A 21,164-nucleotide genomic window follows, 5' to 3' on the forward strand; every position below is an offset into this window, starting at 1 on the left:
GTGTGTTGGGAGGATCCCTCTGTGTGCGCGCGCGTGTGTGTGTGTGTGTGTGGAGGTGCGCGCACACAGACACGGCGCGCAGCAGCTTAGGCGAGGCTCAATGCGGGACGTAGGGATGGAAGCTAAAGCACGAGGTTTAACTAAATAGAAATGAAATAGAAATAAAGTTTTAAAATAAAGTTTGATTATAATGTAATAAAGTGGCCTTTAAATAGCACCTCTCTCTCTCTCTACATATACATAAAAAAAATATATATATAGTAAGAACATTTACCTATATATATTAATATAAAAATAATATTTTTTAAACAATAGCACATTAAGTAAAGTAAAGTTGTATTACTATGCATTGAAATGCCCTTTTTTTCAGACTGGGTTGTTTTTGGGAATACATCTACATAGAAACATATAAATAAATACATGCAGAAATATTATAATATACACACCAAGTTAAATGGATATTACCTAGAAAGGTGTACAGTTACACAGAGAGAACTTCAAAGCTTATTTGCTGAACAATCATTTCACTTATAAGAAGCATATTTTTCAAAAGCTGCATATCAACTGAGAAAAAGTCTAAATAATCCTTAAAAAAAAAAAAAAAAAAACTTGTTTCATGACCTTTACAGGTAATGACTACATCCATCACACATCACATATATCAGTATGATCTACTAAGGACTTTGATGAGGCTGCTCCTGAAAAGAATTCACGGTTCCTTCAACAGCAGCAGATTGTCTAGGTCCTGAAGAAGCAGAACATCCCCACATCGACCCACTACCACCACCATGTTTAAAAGCTGGTACACCGCAGAAAATCCAAAATATTTGTCCAGTTCAAAAACACACAGTTGGCTCAATTTTTTTTTTTCATAATAGTTTAACTGGCTCAGCCAATGACTGTAGAAAACATGCAGACGCCATGCTTCTATTCTCTTCCATTCTACAGAAATGAAGCCAAAACTGTCCACCATGTCCACCAGCCAAAGTCTGCGCAGTAGAGACCAGAGGCGGAGCCAGACTCACCTGTTCATTTAGCAGACCTGCCTCCTTCTCCCAGACCAAGTGTGTCTCAGACCACCTTCATTGAGCTCACAGCACAGAAGCAGAGTGTAATTTCCCCCTGGATTCTCCCCCCCCCCCCTCCTGGATTTGTGTCCGTATGTCTTTGCAATCATGAGGATGGAAAAAGTATGTGTGTGATGTGCAATAAACCAATCAGCAGGTCACTTGCCATTCCCTTTAAGGATTGATGGTGGAGCGTCTCACCTCTATAATAATGCTATTTTACTTTGTTTCTGCTTATTGTTGATGTAACGGTTTGCATAGCTGCCGACTGACATGTGCTATGGGCTTGTGCACTGCTGCGTGTCCATGTGAGCATAACAAGCGGGGGTGAACACGCCTGTGTTGGCAATTCACTGCCAAGATGAAAACAATGGACGTCTGACTGTTGACGCCTATCTAGGTTGTTTTCAGTCAGTGGCGCACCTGTGTTTTCTGTTGACAAGGTAGCAATACGCCAGAAATGGACCTGACGACCATCCCTATCGATGTCTATATACTCGCAAGCTGCGTTGCTGTTTAAACCACAAAGGCGGAAGGCAAGGAAACAGACTGTTGGGGGGTGTAAGATAGGGGGCAATAACTTAATAATCAGTAGGTCGTAATGTATATTTCTGACTGCTGACAGAATTTGTTGAGTGGCTACAGATCATGGTGATTTCTAAAAAAACTAGCATGACACAAACACAGCTGACTGATGGAGGTGTGGAGTCAGTTCTCCATTACTGTTGGCTACCTGAAAGCTTGAGGGAACGCTGGCAGGAATATGACAAGAGCGTCAATAAAGGTGCACGTATTAGTCTATACACTGTACACTATACAGTGAAATGTGTCCTCCGCATTTAACCCATCTGGTAGTGAACACACACTCACACACACACACATGTGTTAGGGGCAGTGAGTACACACACACACACCCAGAGCGGTGGGCAGCCAACTCCAGCGCCTGGGGAGCAGAGAGGGTAAAGGGCCTTGCTCAAGGGCCCAACAGTGGCAGCTTGCCGAGCTCTAACCGCTGAGCCACCACTGCCCCAATACGACAAAGATGGACTTTTTAACCACTGTAAGTAATCTGTTCTTCTTTAAAATGCTTTCAAAAAGTCCATTTGAAGGTTACTGAATTATGAAAAAAGGCGTCTGCATACGCACAGAGCACAGTGTGTCCAGCTGGAAGCCATCTGGGATTCAGGCAGAACTGTGATGTGTGCTATTGCCTGAGCGTTTTGCTAATAATGGAGATCTATCACCCAACTGCCCCTGCAGCACTTGCAGTCTAATTGCATGGGGAAGGATGCGGTGGTGCTGACCTGGAAAAGGACACAAATGCACACAGAGAGTGTTGTATCACACACACACACACACACACACACACACATTCAAAAGACATCCATTCATCTTCTTATCCGCTTCTTCCTGGTCAGGGTCTTGGTGGGTCCAGAGCGGTGCAAAGCAGGAATACCCCCTGGACAAGGTGCCAGTCCATTGCAGGGTATCTCACATGCTTCCTTATAGAAGTGTGATATTCTTGAGCTGGCTTGCACCCGTTTACACCCGGTCACTTCATGATAAGATTTCAGCCACATACACTTGGTAGACAAATGCGTCCCTGGTTAGTCAGGCCAGGGGTCAGAATATGCAGATTTGCTTGTTTCACAGCATTTACTACCAGTGTTTGGGTTGTTGATTGCATCCTGGAGAGATGGACGTGTTTCCACTGCTAGAGCATATGGCTCAAGTGCATCCCAGACCACCCCCTAAAGGGGTTTGAGTGATGGTATTTGTATCTGGTTAAGTGGTATCACAATTTTAAAGGAACTATTTAAACCACACTTCCTCCCCCAGAGATTTTCTTTCGGTTTCCTTATGTCCCTGGAATAGTGTGCCACCACTCCGGTCAGCAAAACCTTCCTGCAGATCCTTAGAATTCATATCCAGGTTTGGCTTTACCTTTCGGGCCAGCATACAGTGCCCTTGGTCTTGTAAATCTTGCCTTTACTTGCACAGTTCCACTTATTCCTTTAATGAAATATTAGACAGTGTAACTTGTGAGCTTGGAGCAATTAATCATCTTTTTATGGCCGGCCCCTGCTTTGTAAACTTCAATGAACAATTATTTTCCATCTGCTTAGAGCAGCCCATGGGTCAGAACACGTATTACTGTGGAACTGGAATCCACTGCCAACATCTAATGGCCAATCTTGGCCTGCCTAGAGACTTTAGAGCTGAGAGGGTGTTTAAACTACTGCACATGCTGCAATCACCAATTTTGCCAAATAAACAAAACACGCAAACTTGCAGTCTCTCTCCATCTCTCCAATCATTACAGTTGTGTAGATCCCCTGGATAATGTCTAACTTTAGATGGGTGGGAACGAAACTACTTGATCGGTTTCTCACAGTTCATCAATCAATGCTAATCTCCTCCTCTCGGCACGAGTATGATGCAGCAACCAGTCAGAAATGAAACCGTGAGTAATGACACTAAGCGGCTAGGCATCAAAGTAAAACTGTAGATTGTAAATAAGACTGTAGCCTGTTAATTACTGTTCAACTATATCAACTAAAATAAACACAAAACAAACATTTAAATGAAAATATCGTTTTTTATTTATTTGTTGATTTAGCTTAATTTTCAAATAACACAGTCTTTTTTCCCTTGGTTCCATTGGGAGAGTAAAGTGCTTGCGTGGTGAAGTGCGTTGCATGTGTGTGCGTGTGTGTGTGTATATGTGTGAGAGTGAGTGCAGAAGGAAAAGCACTGCAGGATTGACCATGACATGTTCAGTGCTGCACTGCGTCCTCCGAGCCCAGCCACAGGGCCTGAGTAAAGCTCAGCGCTGGCCAGGAGAAGTTGCACAAGTTCAGGCACCCCACTGTCCCCAGACAAATTTACAATGTAATGGCACTGTTCTTCCAAGATGTAAGCAGACAAGAAAAGAAAACTTATTCTCCACCTAAACAATCTGCATTCATAGAAAAAACTGACATTTGGCAAAACTATAATATCTGTCCTCTGATTAACAAATAATTATATTACTTAATAGAAATGCAGATATTACATCAATATACACAGTACTGGTGCTACAGAAAAACAAACATTGATAAATAAGACAAAAAAAAAAATAAATCAGTAAACTGAAACAGCTTTTCTGTGTAAATCACTCTATGAAGGGTAATATGACAAGAGATCGAAAGCTGTACACAGAAGCAGTCTTTACAGTTCTGCAAACACCTAGTGCAAGACGACCACCTACATCCTACAGGTGACATTCATGGAATGTGCCAAAATGATATGAATATAACAAAAGCCAGAAGTACAAAAGTAGAAAAAACAAAATTACAGCATGTAAAAGATGGAAATATAATGTATGAAGTATATATGATGCAACGGTCATTCTCCTTCGTAGTAGCTTCGGTTTCAACATGCCCTTCACAAATTAAGCAGCAAAACATGTGCATTTCAGACCAGAGTCAGAACCAGAACCCGAAGAAAGAAGAAGAAGAAAAAAAAAAAAAAGTGAATCTAGCTCCACTTACATCCTACACTTTACAGTACTATCGTTTTCTGTATTCGTCAAGAGCCACTTCAGTATAAACGTGCTAAAGTAAAATGAGGTTACCATATTGTACGATTTTTGCCTCTAGTGAAGCACTTTAAACCCGTTTCAGTCGCCAGGACTCATTGAACACGTCAGGAAGAGGAGAGGACACCAGCTACTATGTTCACAATGAGTAGCTTCCCACCCCTTAAATACCAAATATTCTTTTATTATTTTACAGCAATCTCAGTCCAGGTTCTTCTCGAAGGTCGCCATAATGTCACTCTGCATGGTCATATCAATGATTCCAGACATCTAAAGAGAAAAGGTCGGACGAGAGTCAGTGAACATCAGTGAGCAACCAACAAAAACACTCAAGGTAAGTTTACAAGCATTGTTTTACTCAGGGGGTCACATATCTACACCAGGATTGTGCATTTCTGAAGTAAAGCAGCCATTCCTGTTAGCAACTGGTGATCAGTGAAAAACAAGTACACGGTAAAAAAACTAAACAAAAAACAAAACACTGCTGAAACAGATTTTAGCAGCTGGTGGTCAAAGTATGACACAGATACAGTGCTTTTCAACTAACCAATCAGGCCATGTACATTCAGAGCATGGCTGCTGTACAATTAAGATTCTATTAAAATATCGCTGCTTAAAATCAAATAAAAAACAAACAAACACACAATTGTAACTTACAGCTTCTCGCCTGCGTCGCTCCTGCTCTCTCTTGCGGGCCATTTCTCTATCGCGGTCCACAGAGCATTGAGCAGGAGTGGGAGACTCTGGGGTTTTGGGGGGGTCCAAGATAGCTGCCATCAGAGGAAGCTCTGCAGACTCCACTTCCGGCTTTGGAGCAAGGCTCTCCAGCTTTGACTTTGCGAGCTGCTGCGTCAGGCTATAAATAATTGAAAATCCACACCATCAGTACATTCATATGACACTGCTGAGCTAGCCATTACACCACCATTTACTATAGAAGCCAGAGGGCTCAGAGTGTGGTGTGGCAGCGAAATTAAGAACACATGAGCAGAAATAAAACTGAAATCAATCCTTCTACCAGAGTTCCGCTAAAGAGCAGATTGTAACATGTGAAGGGTCATTTCTCCTGGGGGCTAGCAATTTGAATTCACACACAAGATCAGCATTAGCTCAAGACCCACTACTTTAAAAATGATATATAAATAAAAAAAAAAGAAGGGGGGGGGGGGGTCGAAGAAAAAAAAAAACCCAGCCAGAAGGCATCTAGCCCAACTTTAGCTCATATCCAAAGCTCACATAATGAGTCTAACTGAACTAAACTCTTACTTATATATAATGCATATCCAATCAGAATACCTGCCTCTCAAACTGTGGAAAATTAGCTAATCTTGCTAATCTGCTCCGGATACTCTTCCACATTTTTCAAAATGCAACTGAGGGCATTGGGTACATTTGACCCATGGTATTGTCAAATACCATAATGTGTTGAGGCCATAGAACTGTACTGATCTGTTCCTACAATGTTGAATTCCACCACACAAGTCATTTACTTAGAAATGGCATGCAGTCCAAGCCAAATTATTTCAGACCCATTTCTTTAAAAGGTAAAATTTTGATATTTTAAGCCCATCAAGTTCGAGTCTAATTAAAAGGCAAGTTAAGCTAGCTGTCCCATCCCACCTGCTTTTGTCTGAGGTGCTCCTCTCTTTGCCCACTTCAAACTGGAGTTTCCGGGCCCTCTCTCGCTCCTCCTTCTCCATGGCAACCTTGCGGAATTGCTGGAAACTCTCCTTGGACGACCGGATGGTGGAGGGAGTGAGAGTGGCCATCTTGCCCAGGCTTGCCCACGAGTCTGCATTCTTCAGAACAATCTCCTGCAGAAGAAAAGAGAAAGTTTTGTAGAGCAGAATTTCCAGTAATCCTGATTCTGCAGTACCAATATAGAATAAGAATATTTAATGCAAACTGCACAAGATGTTGCTGATGAAAAAGGAAACGGAATTATTATTGAGCTGATATTGAAATGACTAACAAGGACTACAAACTTGAGGACGTCTTTATGCTTGTACAGGCTCTAGTACCTGAACACTGAATAAAAAGGTTTTGAGTAAACCATTTAACATTTAATGATCCTTTATCATAAAATTACGTTTTTTTTACATTGCAAATTGGTAACTCATATCGTAATAAGCACATTAAAAGTTAGGGGTTAATATCTCTGCACTAAACACAACTAAGACAACAGGGTAGAAAATCCAGAGATACCGTTTTAGGAGCACTGGATTTGACATCGTGGCTCGATTTGCAGAGTTCGCTTCCTTCTGCCACCTTGGTGCCTGTGTAAAGTGTGTAAGAGGACAAAGGTGCCCATTGAGAAAAGTTCTAGTTACAAATGAGGGCTAGAAGGAAAACTCCTGCAGAAGAAATGCTGACCAGGCGTTTTGTGCAGCTGAGTGGAGGACTCCTTCACTGCGCCTGGATCTCCCTCCTCTTCCCGAACATGGATCAGGGGGGACAGCCCTGGACACTGCTGCAAAGGGGGGGGGGGTATTTATATTTTCAGGGGAGTGGAAGCTGTTCCACAGCTGAGTCCAGTCTCAGCATAAATTCACCACACACGCCCTATTACAGCAGCTACTTCTGAGATATGTATGCAAATCAACTCCATCTTAAAACACAGCATTTTTTTTTTTTGCAGAGCAGTACAGCTTGTGAAGTTGGAGAAAAGGGAAAAAAAAGAATCTACCTCATTCTTGGTGATGAGCTGTGATTTTGCAGCAGATGGGGCTGGGTTCGTGGGGGGCAGTCCAGGAGGAGAGGTGAGTGGAGAAAGAAGGACAGGGAATCCTGAACCACCAAAAAAAAAAAAAGCAACTGCATCAAGATATTTATATTACGCCATCTTAAACAAACATAAGGATATGGGAGATAAGGTGAGAGCACAGCACTGAGCTCATAAGAAAGGCTAAATAAATAACCAACCAACCAACTCAATCAATAAAACTGCAAAGCAAACCAAATAAAATCTCTCATAGATACATAAATACATGCATCCATCCACTAACACAACACAAAAGACAATGCCTAGCTACCAGAAGAACCAAGGCGAAAGACAGGCGCCGCATGCAAAGCTAATCGATCTCACTGGGACGTTTGAGGACCACAGGAGAATAAGATGAGTGAAAACAGTGGGCGGCGATTACGGCGAATTCAGAGCAACCTCTTACCTTCCTGCTGAGCCTTCAGCAGAGGCTTCTCTGAGGCAGGAGGGAGGGCGGCCCAGGGCTCCTGCGGGACAGGATGAGGGGGGCCCGGGGATGTGCATGTGGACAAGGGATCTACCGCACTTTTGGGCGTACTGGGGGAAGCAGATGGATGCGGGCAGACAGTGGGTGGGGAGCTTTTGGGCGGCCCTGTAATGAGGCTGGAGGGGGAGGGGGCAGGAGGAGGAAGATGGGGGCCCTGTTCTGAAGGCACAGTAAGGGGAAGTAAGGGGGCTGTCCAGGTTTTCCGAATCAGAGGAGCCGCTTTGGCACTGGGTCTGGAAGGTTGAGGAGGCAGCCGGCTGTGCAGGGCTGAGGAGGAAAGGGTTGTGGAGGAGGTTTAACAGAAAATACATTACAGTTAATCCCTGGGGGGGCGTATGGAACAAAAATAAAGGGGTATTTCCGAAAGCTGGGGTTCTTGCATAGCCGGGTAACGTTAGCCCAAATTTGGGCCTGTCGAATGATGAAAAGCACGGCTGGACCGGGTATGCCAACTGGACAATGCCCATTTTCAAAAGGATCAAAAGGTATCCAGTATACTGCAAATCCTACAGTAAAATGCCTTCCACAATTCTTGGAAAAAAAAAAAAAAAATCAAGGTAAAGATTGAAGTCTTCAGCTTTGAGGTAGAAGCTATCTAATCGATTCACCTCATTTTTGTGGTGGTCACCAAACCTCCTGGAGATCCATCTTCCTGCATTTCCAACCAAAGTTTCACCCAACCTGCTAATCAACGACCTCTGAAGACCATAACTAGCTGGATTACTGCTGTATTTCAGCACAGGTGAGGAACGTTCGATTGGACAATCCAATTATCCAGCTCACTGGGAACTTGTTTGTGATCAGGGCTGGAGCTCCAGGATCAAGGTTGGCGACCACTGTAAATCAAAAGGTGAGCAGGTGCAGTGCGCCTAACCTGGCGGTGCTGGCATAGCCTCCACAGCAGGTGGCTTGATGACCTGCTCCGTTTCCGTCTGTGCAGACAGCTCTTTGGAGTCTGCTGCCGAAGGCATGGGCTGCCCGGAAGAAAGCCGTGTCCGGCAAGGTTCCTTCAGCTCTTGGGGGCCACTCCGCTTCGATGCCTGATTGTGGAAGGAGGGGGAACAACGGGGCTACGTTTCACTCCAAATTCACTTAGAATAGCGTGAAGTGAAATGCTCCATGCATAGGAAAATGTGGCACCAAGCTATAAGGGGGCCACTTCATCTATACGTTTGGAACCTTATTAAATAAAAATAATGAAATGAAAACTGAACTTGAATTAGGCCATTTCTCCCATTACCTTGTTTTTACTTTTGTTGCCACGACCAGGGGCTTTGTTTTGCTTCTTCTTAGCTTTCTGCTCTGTAAGACACGCATAATGCTCGTTATTCAGCCAGAGCAGAGGGAAGGGCTTAGCTCAGGACCGAGTATCAACATTGTGATCTAGCTGACAAATCAGCTACATATCGTCACGGTCACGCAAAAACATTGCATCTCCAAAAAAAGGAAAAAAAAAAATAAATACAAGAATAAAGAAGTCATAAAAATAAAAGTATTTTTAACTTTCAATGGAAGTCAGTAAAAATATTTTAGCCATTTTGGATCATTTCTACTGGTCCATCCATTTACCATGAAATTGACACAATGTAAAGAACTGCCGCCAGATTGAAACGATCTCAAAAAGTAGGAAACGTCAAAAATGGAGATCCAAGGCTTGTGTGTGACACCGACAATACACAGAAATGTACAACAATACACTATATAGCGCAGGGGCCACCAATTTTATCTGCAATGGGCCAGTATGACTGCAGGAGCACGACTGATTCCACTTGTTCCAACTCGAGCTCAAGTCTTCAAGCGACTGCTTAGTTATGTGAAGTGTGCTCTTGCTTGGTCGAAACGAATTCTCTACAATCTCTACAGATTGGTGACCCCTGTATAAGCTACTGTACAGGTCTTTACAATGGCTACAGAGGCAGAATATACAGTACAATACATGTAAAACAAGCATGCTAAACACAGATACAAGACTACGGCACTAAAGATTTCAAGAAGTAGAAGAATTTCACTGAACAAAAAGAAACAATGGCTTTGCTTTTTCCATTTTGCATTCCAGACATGTGCTTTTTCCAAGCTTATAAAATGTGCATGACTTCTGACCACTAATGTGTAAATGTGAAATGTAATGGTGAGTGAAAGTGCAAGCAATATGTGATGGCAAAATAAAAGACAAAAAAAACCACACCACTAATCTTAAACTGTACAACAGTCGTCTAGGAAAATGAGTTTTATTTCAACCTCCAGGTGTCGAACACCAAGACCAACTGAATAGATATAAATTTATACCGGTGTAGGTAAATAAAATGTGCACAAAAGCTACAAAAGAAAAAATGCAGTGGCGTTAAGCAGGACAGATGGCTGCCTCCTACAACAAAGCTTTGTTTGGTCCTACTATACCCATGCCAACTTGGTTTACAATCTGGTCAGTACCGAGCATACAACATTGTGGTGTATGTTGATACATTCTAAATAGAAAGATTACCATCTGTTACATATATGACTTTACAAATAACTATTGCATATGTACAAAGGGTGAAATCACAATCGGAATCAATGCAACAAGAGAATCACACAGTAATGAGCTAGTGCAGTAGTTTCAAATGAGAACCAGCTACAATCTCAAAAAGGCTAAAAGCACATTCCTCAAAAGGTTCCAGTTGTGCTGTCCTGACTACATGTTTGTACTGAGGACTCAATGGTGAGGGATTTCTCAGGGCTCTTCACACTAAGCCAGGTTGTGTATAAATGGGACAGTTTTTGGTATGTAGCAAGAATGAGCAAGTAGCTTGCTTATATCTTCTTTTTTTGCATGTGCTTTTCCTTTTTCTTTTATATATAAATACATTAATTACACATAGTAGTAGAAATCATATATAACCTAAAAGTTTAAATTCAGTGCTGGGGCCTTTTGGCTACATCATGTGATTACATGTAGTTCTGAAACATGGAATGGATATAGGGTGTTGGGCATCTCCCCACATTGAGCTCTAGCTGGCTTCAAATCAGACTACAGCACAGTTTTAAAATGCCAACAGACATAAATAAGTGATTATGATGAAACGTGAACAAACTTATCAATATCAAGGAACAACAAAAAATAATCTTAATAATAATAATAATAATAATAATAATAATAAATAGCACCTAACAAACTGAAGAGAGAGCGTGACAAGACTTGTTCTCTCATTTGGAAGGAAAAGTGCACAAAATATATAAAGGGGAAAAAAAAAAAGCTTACACCCAGTTAACAATATGCAAACCAAAAATTTTTAAAAGTCGATTGAACTGAATTGATTTCAAGTATCTGGTGTTCCAGTAGGTGTTAAAGTGACATGGCTCTACAAATGGGGACGATGGCATGTCCAAGCAAAATTAAACACTTTGTCTCCTGTTTGTTTTGTATTCCCCTTTGTATTCTACCAGTGGGAAAGGGCAAGGGGGTGATTTCAGCCTTGCCCCATAGAGGGTTAAATAGGTAGAAAGGTGGGAAAGAGAGAGAGTGCTTGTGTAGATCAGCTAACCTGAGTCAGAGTCACTGCTATCAGAAGAGCTAGAGTCAGTACTACTGCTGTCTGAGCTGGAGTCAGAGGTGCTGCTGCTGTCGCTGAGGCGGGAAGGCCGTGTCAAATCCTTTGGCTCTGCTGCCTCACCTGCACCGGGGAACAACACACACCAGCAGGTGAGCCACAGTGACAGAAATAGTTCATCCAATGAACACAAAATTATGTTGTCGTCAACTGAAATGTACCTACTACTACTACCAAGCCTTTGCTTGTTTTATAAAAAGCGAGCGGACATGCTTACTTTTGGCCTTGTAGGTCTTGGTCGAGCTCGGCTCATCAACAGCATTGTGTTTCTCTGTCTCCTTCATCTTCTCTGGTTTGAGCTTTTGGGGATTTTTCACTACAACAGACCATAAGATACAAGTGTGAATAATATCATTAATCAACCCCTCCATCTTGTAGCTTCATATTCCAGGGGTACAATTAGAGACTTAAGTCCACATGTTGATGTTCTAGCTAGCCTCTAGACCCTGAATCCAGTTTCCAGTCCTGTTTTTGTAATCACTGGAAACGAAAAGAACAGCTGATGTAATTGATTGGCCTACTAAGGATCTCCAAGTCCGGAACTGGAAACTGGATTCAAATTCAAGGTTCTAGGTTTGAAGAACATTCACATTCAAGAACAATCAATTTCTGATCAGTAACTCTGGGCTGGATGTTTTGGGTTGGTGGACCTAGCAGTGACAGTGCCATGTGTAAACATCACCCATAGCAATGTCAAGCGCATTACTATGCCACTACAATGTTGGTGTTACTTTTTATTATCTGGTCTGGCCAACATTCAGAAACTGACTAATGGCAAATCAAGTGTGGCCTACACCAGATCTACAGCTCTGGAGTCTGCAATTGTCCAGCTACTTTATAGCGGACCTGTAAAGGTAGGGGGACCTCAAATGACCAGCAAGTAGAAATGGGTATGATTTGCTCGATTAAGTGGACAGGGAGTAGATCAATTCGGGTCTTGACCCGTACTCTACTCACGGACAGGCTTCTTTGGCCTCTTCCTGAGGCAGGTCATGACGAAGCTCTGCAGCGCGTGGAGCGTAGAGGGCTTGAGTGCCTCAAAGTCAATCTCAATCTCCTCAGGATCTGTGTCTCTAAGCGCAGGCTCTCTAGCTTTGATGATGTTCACCACTTTGCCCAGTTTGTCACCAGGGAGCCTGTTGATGTCCAGACTCAAGCGCCGCTTGTCTTCATAGGACATGGGCAGAGCAGGTGCTTCCTCCTCACACTCGTACCATCCATCTTTATTTCGCCTGATGACAGCAAAGTTTGTGTTTAGACTAGTAACAAAATCTGTGCAGACCAAGTGTGTAAGCCTAGGTATATTTGAGTGCATTTTCCCACCCTGATGACTTGCTGCTGCTGCTGGCCTTCTTTGGCACTTTCGCTGGAACTGCTTTCCTCATTTCAGCACCCTTTCTCTTTTCTTTTTTCTTCTTCTTCTCCTTTTTAGATTTCTCTTTCTTCTTCGGCTTCAGTAGAGGTGTTTGGGTCAGTAACTGCAGCTGTTCCCGCACCGCTTTCAGCTGCGTCACAGATGGAAGAACAATCATTATTTTCAAAAGTAAAAAATAAGTAATTGAAAAAACCAAACAAACAAAATATAATTATTTTTTTATTCACAACCTGCTCCTCCAAATTTGCCAGGCGTTGTGCTCTCTCCTCTTCATCTTCATCTGAATCAGATGAGCTTTCCGACATGGAGGACTCCGTGTCGCTGCTGTCAGAGCTGGATGGACTGTCTGCTCTTTCCTTCTTCCCCCTCTTGGGCACAGGGACCTGGCCTTGACCCAAAGCCCTCGGCTCATCTGGGATCTTGGCAAAGCGCGACTCAAAAACGTCCTGAGCAGAGGAGACCGACATTCACTGTCAGAAAACTCCCCCACTACGAACATCAGGAACAGGCATGACTGAAGCCTTCACTTTAACACTCACTGCTTAATTCCATGTGATATGTATAATAGAAGCTGTATTGTCTTAGACTGTGCACAGCCAGCACACACCTGGAGTTTCCTGGCCATAGCCACGACCTCATGGGTAGGGGGGTTGTACTTGTAACAATTTGAGAACATGAGCCGAATGTCTGCTGCAAACTGTGATGCGTCTGCATATTCCCGGGTGTCCATTTTTTTCTAAAGGGGAGAAAAATGTCAGCAATTAGTCTAGAACACTGCCAACAATACCTAAAACTACACCTAGAAACCTGTCCGTCTCTGTCAGATTTCTAACTATCCATGCATAGGAATCAGGCAAAACCAAAGGGGAAATGGGGGGGGGGGGGCTAGACTTAATGCACATTTAAAAAACTGCCCCATTACCTGAGCTCAAAAATCTAAATCTTACTTTGATGGTGCTCAAGTCCATGGGTTCATGGATGATGTCATGATAGTCATGAAGGCCGAGTCCTGCAGCGTCCACAGGTTTGTAGAAGGGCCACGCATACATTGCGTGTTTCTTGGCGAATAGCTCCTTTAGAATGCCATTGCAGTACTTGAGTCTTTCTGAGAGTTTGACCTTGCGGCCCACCTGGTGCTGCTGGGGGGAATCAGGCAGGTCTTTGCGGGGTGGTTTGATGGGCCTGCCACTTCCTCGCCGGGAGAACAACTTCAGGACCTTTTGTTCTGTGACGCATGGCGACGACTCGCTGCTTGTGATGGTGGATGCGGTGGGGGTTGTGGTGTCTGCTTTTCTTTTCACGCCCTTTTTCAACTGAAGGAAAGAGTTGAAAATTAATGACCGTCTCAAATACTTCATTTATATTGCAGGGCTGTAAAGATGCACTTGGCGCACTATTGATAACGGGCTCATGATTTGCTATTCTCAATATTTTGAACAACAATTTGAATGGAGAACAATTTTAGAGCTAGGATGGTGATGTATGACCTTACAAATGTGCTGATATTAGTTCACCTGACTGGCCTATAGTTTCAAACAATCCATTTGCATTATATGACATACAAACCGGATTCCAAAAAAGTTGGGACACTAAACAAATTGTGAATAAAAACTGAATGCAATGATGTGGAGATGGCAAATTTCAATATTTTATTCATAATAGAACATAGATGACAGATCAAAAGTTTAATCTGAGTAAATGTAACATTTTAAAGGAGAAATATGTTGATTCAAAATTTCATGGGGTCAACAAAAGTTGGGACAAGGCCATTTTTACCACTGTGTGGCATCCCCCCCCTTCTTCTTACAACACTCAACAGACGTCAGAGACCAGTTTCTCAAGTTTAGAAATAGGAATGCTCTCCCATTCATGTCTAATACAGGCCTCTAACTGTTCAATCGTCTTGGGCCTTCTTTGTCGCACCTTCCTCTTTATGATGAGCCAAATGTTCTCCATAGGTGAAAGAATTGGACTGCAGGCTGGCCATTTCAATACCCGGATCCTTCTCCTACGTAGCCATGATGTTGTGATTGCTGCAGAATGTGGTCTGGCATTATCTTGTTGAAAAATGCAGGGTCTTCCCTGAAAGAGATGACGTCTAGATGGGAGCATATGTTGTTCTAGAACCTGAACATGGTTCTCTGCATTAATGGGGCCTTTCCAGACATGCAAGCTGCCCATGCCACAAGCACTCATGCAACCCCATACCATCAGTGATGCAGGTTTCTGAACGGAGCGTTGATAACAACTTGGGTTCTCCTTGTCCTCTCTGGTCCGGATGACATGGCGTCCCAGTGTTCCATAAGGACTTCAAATCGTGACTCATCTGACCACAGAACAGTCTTCCATTTTGCCACACTCCATTTTAAAAGACCCCTGGCCCAGTGCAAACGTCTGAGCTTGTGGAGCTTGCTTAGAAATGGCTTCCTCTTTGCACTGTAGAATTTCAGCTGGCAACGGCGGATGGCACGGTGGATTGTGTTCACTGACAATGATTTCTGGAAGTATTCCTGAGCCCATTCTGTTATTTCCTTGACAGTGGCATTCCTGTTTACTGGATGCTCGTGATCTCCGGGCCCTTAAATGTCACTGCACCTCAGAGTTTTACGGCCTTGACCCTTACGCACAGCGATTGTTCCAGATTCTCTGAATCTTTTGATGATGTTAAGCACGGTTGATGATGATAACTTAAAAGTCTTTGCTATTTTACGCTGGGTAACACCATTCTGCTATTGCTGCACTATCTTTCTGCGCAACAATGGTAGAATTGGTGATCCTCTTACCATCTTGGCTTCAGAGAGACACTGACACTCTGAGAAGCTCTTTTTATACCCAATCATGTTGTCAATTGACCTAATTAGTGTTAATTGGTCTTCCAGCTGTTCGTTATATGCTCAATTTCCTTTTTCCAGACACTTATTGCTACTTGTCCCAACTTTTTTGGGATTTGTTGATGCCATGAAATTTTGAATCAACATATTTCTCCTTTAAAATGTTACATTTACTCAGATTAAACTTTTGATCTGTCATCTATGTTCTATTACGAATAAAATATTGACATTTGCCATCTCCACATCATTGCATTCAGTTTTTATTCACAATTTGTTTAGTGCCCCAACTTTTTTGGAATCCTGTTTGTAATTAACACAATGCAGTTTACGATAATTTTGCATCTCAGGATGCCATGTCAGAATGTGTTGTGTAAGAGTGACTTACCTGAGCTTCAAGCTGAACAGACAGAGGAGCGGATGGGATGGTATGGAGAGCTTCCGAAGGGATGACTGTTACGGTTTGTTGGAAGACCACTTCAGATACAGGAGACTGCGGCCTCATTTTCCCTAGTCCTGTTATACACATTCAAACACACATACAATAAGAGAAGCATCTTCTGTGCACTTTGCAAATAGTTTGTTTTTATTACCATGGATTAAGGCTACTCTTACAATAAACTGTAATGCTGAGGAGATTTCACCATGACAAAAATCCTATTAAGTCTAAGCTTAGGCTTAACATTGGCTTAGGGCCTGCAAATCCAACCAGCCTACAGTCATATCCGATGGCATACCTGCAGCTGTCTTCCTCCTTCCTTTCAGGGGTGCCTTGTTGGTGACTGCAGTGATCTCACACTCATCCTGAGGCATCTCAGACACTTTCTCCAGGAACAGCTTCTCAAGCGCTTGAGCCATCAATACAATATCGTCTCCTGACTAAAGAAAACAAACATTACGATTTTGTCTATTTTTAAACAAGAGTACGAGACTGCTTTTGACAGTTATCACCAGAGTTCTCACCCGATTGTACACATAGCAATTTGTGAACATTGTGTTGAAGTCTTCAATACACTCCATTGCCTTCCAGTAGTAATTATTCTCAAGACGCTTTTTGATGGTGTTCAAGTCCATTGGGTTTTTAATGATTGTATAATAATCCTGAAATCAAAACCAGAAAACACTGACTCAGAAGAAATGCGCACAAGAACAGCAGCTCTGTGACTTAAATTTCATAACAGTGAAATGAAAAACAAACAGAAAGATTTGTGCGGCCAGAAACGTATTTTGGCAGCACAATTCGCTCTTTATTCGGATAAACATATCACCTTTAGTGGGGGATAGCTTTTACTTTTACATGGCTGATCAGTTAACGATCTTTGCAGTATTAGTGCAGCTAAAACACCAAGCAGTCCTATAAGAAACAATAACTACAAAAATCACTATACTGGTCAATAAAGCTGCAAGTAAAATTAGTTTACGGACCTTGATGGTCCAGCACACCTACAACACGCTTGTCTAAATGCTACATTCTTTAGTTGTTTAGTGTTAGGGTCAATCTCATGGTTAGATTAGTTACTGCTCATCACCTTTACAGCACAGTTAGGCTCTCCAGCCCAGTACATGAATTCATTAGACTCACAGGCAGGTTGAGTTGAACAGCATCCACAGGCTGTCTGAAGGGCCAGGAGAAGTGATGCCTCCAGAGAGCTCTGATCACCACCTTCTCGATGTACTGCAGCTGGTTAGTGAGCCGACCCGGCTTTTTCGGGTTCCTATACTCTGGGGGAGGGGGGTTCCCCTTCGTGGTGAGAATCATGTCAGACATGGTTGAGCGTGCTCCAAAGTGCGATAGGCGCAGAGAGGAGGATTTCGGAAGCTACGTCTGGGCAGCTCAGGGCTCATTACACATCCTCTGCTTGTGCCGCACTGTGAACAGGAAAAGCAGTTTGAGCACAGTCATAGGACACAGCCCAAGACCATGTAGCTGCAAAAAACTGTACAGAGATAAAGAGCAAAACCTGCAGCAACTAGTTTGACCAGTCCCACTCTACTATTCATACAAAGAAAAACAAAGTGCAGACAGAGATTGGTCAGGATTTATTTAGCTTTAGTGACTGAATTTGAACCAGACTAAGCAGACCGATGCAGGAGTAGAATAATAAGATGGATACATGGCTCAAAACTACTTAATCACACATACAAAAAAAACAATGCTACAGAATAGTACACCTTTGCTTTGTAAGCCATCTTCACACAATTCAAAGTTAGCATAGTAAAGGTTTACTTGACCTTTGTTAAAAAAAATTGACGTGCAACCAGAGCCCAAGGAAAAGTACAGATACTTATTTTGTAATAAAACCTGCCTAAAGCAGAGCCCAATTCATGGTTAGCACTGCCACCTGCTGCCTGCTGCCTAAAGGGGGTTTTCTGCAATGGTTCTTCTGTCTTGGTGTTGATAAACATATTAAAATTAGTTTCAGGCTCTGTGATGGCCAAAAAATAAAGGTCTCACATCCTTTGCCAACACTGATATTAAATTTACACTAATTTTACCATATAAACTACTCTCACAACTGATCTGACATAACCGAAGTGCAGCACTAGGGACGGAAAAGAGGGGGGGGGGGGGGGGGAACAGCTCAAAAGGATCATTTTAAAAAACCAAATAGCAGTTCTTTATTTAGCCTTCTTTCAGCTTTAGTGGTCCACTAGCACAGGGCTGGTTGACCAAGACCTGTTTACATTCACGCTTAATACAAGTGGAAGGACAGGAGAAGTCCCATTATACCCTTGTGTCAAACAAGTAAAAAGATCCCTTTAAACCACCAGTGCAGGTCCGAATCACACAAATCCATTTGTTACCCTTTGGACCAGCTCCGCAACTTATCTACTCCTGGCCACTTACCCCAGACTACTTCACAAGAGGTCTTCTGGTAAAGATTGGCTCAAATCCAGTTTAGAAGGAAAGGTTACATTACAAATACAGATCTTTTCTATGATCTTTTATTCAACACTTTACAAAATACACTACAAAACAATCAAAAAAAAAAGCCTTGACAAATCTAAATCAGCAGTTAAGGAAAATGGACTGATGTAGTGAGGAAGGCTGAAAGCTGAAAACTACACAGTTGAATTTGAGCTTACATTGATCGCAGTGGAATTAGAGGTTTTTATTAGAAAGCGACAAAAAGTCCTTTGGGACTCCAAAGAAAAAGAAACAGAAGTGGCAAATTGAAGTTTTATTTTCTAGGAAGTACATTTGGATACAAAACTCTAAAAACAAATTAAAAAGTTGCGGATTTTACAGATATTTCCTGCTGATTTCACATATTCGCATGCGATTTGGACAGCACTACACAAGGGAGACTGAAGACACTAGCTAGCTACTTTGACAACATTCAGTTTTAGGGGCCCCCTAGATTAGATAAGTATACCAGGGTAGAAACGTGTTTAGAGCTCTGAAACGTTCCCTCGATTTAATCAATTATTTTCTCGATTTAACATTCCGTTCCCTCAATTTAATAAATGAAGAACGTGTTGCTTCAAAAAAAAAAAAAATAATAATAATAAAAAAAAAATAAACCGAGTGACTGTTTCAAGTCCCTAAATAAAGCTAATTTTCTACCTTGATACTTCAGGGGCACCGTTCAATCCCCCTCCCCTCCCTCCCTCCCTCCCTCCCTAAATAACAGAGGATGACCGAGCTGTCGTCACACCACATGGAGGCTTATTTTCAAGTTAGCTACTGTTGATCTTCAAATGAGCGGAGTCGGGGATGGCTGGATAATTAACTAGCTGTCAATTCTGAACATTTCTCATTAAATATGTAGCTAGCTATGTTAAATTAATGACACCTTTCGTTTTTAGTGTTGTGCTTCGAAAAACCACAACACGTCGAGGTTACATAAACCTCGTGATCTCTGGCTGTATGATGCAACCGACCCACACGGATTAGAACACAGCCGGTGGAAAAACAAGCTCAGAAAACCCCTCACTTAAAACAGTAACCGAAGCGAATTTCGTCACGTTACTACATTCACATTTGGCGAGAGTTAAAATGCTGAAAGAAGCCATTGGTGACTTCGTTTAGCCGAAAAAAATTGACGTGCCCACTAAACCTAAGCAACAAAATGGCGGGCGGCGTAGACAACATTAATGGCTGCGTCCCCATTTGTATACTTGCGCGCTGCGCTACGCTCCTACACTAGGCCAAGCCGGGTAGTGTGAGCAGAAAGCACCAACGCTGCCCGGTTCGCTTGTCCTCCATTAACTAGATACCGAGTGTATGTAAAATAATAAGCCATTTAAACACGACGTTACCACGCTGTCAAATAACCCGTGTTAAACATTACAGAAACCCCCTTCCTATAACGCTGCAGCCTCTTAAGGGCACTAGCAGGTCTCTGCCGTACTTGACGCATTTGCCAGACAGCCTAGATAGAACGCAAGTCCTCAGATTGGTCCGCAGCCAATACGTCCCAGTTTAGCTTCCACACTGGCACTCCTCGCTAGCGGAGGTAGTAGCGCTAGCCATCACGCCCGCCCCCGAACACATGTAAGCTAGCGAGAAAGGCGTGAACACGTATGAGTACAGTCCCCCTCCGACTCTCGCTCAAGTCCCGTTTGCATCGCTAGCCAAACAACATTAGCTAGCTCAGGGGTTTACCTTTCCGTCTCTGGCACAACAACGAACGTTTTAAACTGCCGACACTGAGACAGACGTTTCTGTGCCGAAGAACTTCTTCAGGAAAAGGCGGCCAAAGAAGGATCTTGACGTTTCTACACCCAGGATACCGAAGGTCTGCGTTAGATAACTATTTCAAAATAAAGTCTTAAAATCAAACGATTCGCTTTATTTCTATGCTCTATTTATCAAAAAAAAAATAAAAATAATAATATATATATATATCAACGCAGGCGAGTCTTCAAATGGCGGACCAACGGCTCTCACTGCGAGCCGCTCGCTATTTATACCCTTCTACTCGGAGCGCGGACTCCGATTGGCCAATTCCCTTCACGTGCTCTCATTTCTCCTTTTCTTTTCACTCGAAGGGAAAATAGTACGACAACAAACACAATAAAACACTTTAAAAGTGTCCCTTCCCCCCAAAAAAGTGCTTCGGAATGTGTGCTGAAGTTAAATATTTTGGGAACACGACCTCAAAAATCATTACAAAAACAAAGACGTACGTCAGAGTATTTTTTCAAAAGCGCCACATAACTGGTCTCTCCATATCACATGACCATTTCTAGAACATTCTCTCCATCTGTCACCAGCTCGTTTCGTCGTCTAAATGCTATTTTGCTTCTAAAATTTCTACTCTTTTTTTTCCCCCCCATGGGTGTTATCTTTTCGCCAGGCTTCTCGTTCTCGCCCGTGTCGGGTATCGTGCACCTCAGCAGCTTCAAAAATCTCACAAAGACAAGAAGGACACGGTTGGGGAGGGAGGAGACAGACCGTAGCGCGCATGCGCGGGCCATAGCGGCAGTGATTGGCAAAGGAACTGACGATTCATTGACGTCACATCAAATCTCT

The 21,164-nt window shown here is 42.7% G+C and overlaps 1 protein-coding gene across 4 annotated transcripts; it reads right to left on the reverse strand.

Annotated features, from left to right (window-relative positions):
* Nucleotides 1-3,646: 3,646 nt before the first annotated feature.
* On the reverse strand, nucleotides 3,647-21,033 carry brdt (bromodomain, testis-specific). Of its 4 annotated transcripts, none has more exons than XM_072684038.1 (21): nucleotides 20,819-21,033; nucleotides 17,268-17,554; nucleotides 16,649-16,786; nucleotides 16,423-16,564; nucleotides 16,074-16,201; nucleotides 13,805-14,170; nucleotides 13,465-13,593; nucleotides 13,088-13,303; nucleotides 12,806-12,987; nucleotides 12,440-12,714; nucleotides 11,700-11,798; nucleotides 11,417-11,545; nucleotides 9,136-9,197; nucleotides 8,770-8,935; nucleotides 7,815-8,162; nucleotides 7,334-7,434; nucleotides 7,021-7,117; nucleotides 6,853-6,923; nucleotides 6,268-6,461; nucleotides 5,305-5,503; nucleotides 3,647-4,917 (listed from the first exon to the last, which is right to left on the reverse strand). In XM_072684038.1, the coding sequence occupies exons 2-21, from the start codon at nucleotides 17,451-17,453 to the stop codon at nucleotides 4,849-4,851; spliced, it is 3,297 nt and encodes a 1,098-aa protein (XP_072540139.1). In that variant the 5' UTR covers nucleotides 17,454-17,554; nucleotides 20,819-21,033; the 3' UTR covers nucleotides 3,647-4,848. The 4 variants fall into 4 exon arrangements, with proteins under 4 accessions (XP_072540139.1, XP_072540138.1, XP_072540140.1 ...); XM_072684037.1 differs by having other exon boundaries at nucleotides 20,295-21,033; XM_072684039.1 differs by lacking the exon at nucleotides 20,819-21,033 and adding an exon at nucleotides 18,534-19,272.
* Nucleotides 21,034-21,164: the final 131 nt, after the last annotated feature.

The sequence above is a fragment of the Salminus brasiliensis genome, chromosome 7, assembly GCF_030463535.1.
Source record: "Salminus brasiliensis chromosome 7, fSalBra1.hap2, whole genome shotgun sequence".
NCBI classification, from domain to species: Eukaryota; Metazoa; Chordata; class Actinopteri; order Characiformes; family Bryconidae; genus Salminus; species Salminus brasiliensis.

Coding starts and splice junctions, on each gene's coding strand:
- brdt (XM_072684038.1), bottom strand. CDS start 17,453: ATGTCTGACATGATTCTCACCACGAAGGGGAACCCCCCTCCCCCAGAG. Junction 13,304..13,464: donor CTATGGCCAGGAAACTCCAG/GTGTGTGCTGGC, acceptor TCCTCTGCTCAG/GACGTTTTTGAGTCGCGCTT. Junction 12,715..12,805: donor AGCAGCAGCAAGTCATCAGG/GTGGGAAAATGC, acceptor TGCTGTCATCAG/GCGAAATAAAGATGGATGGT.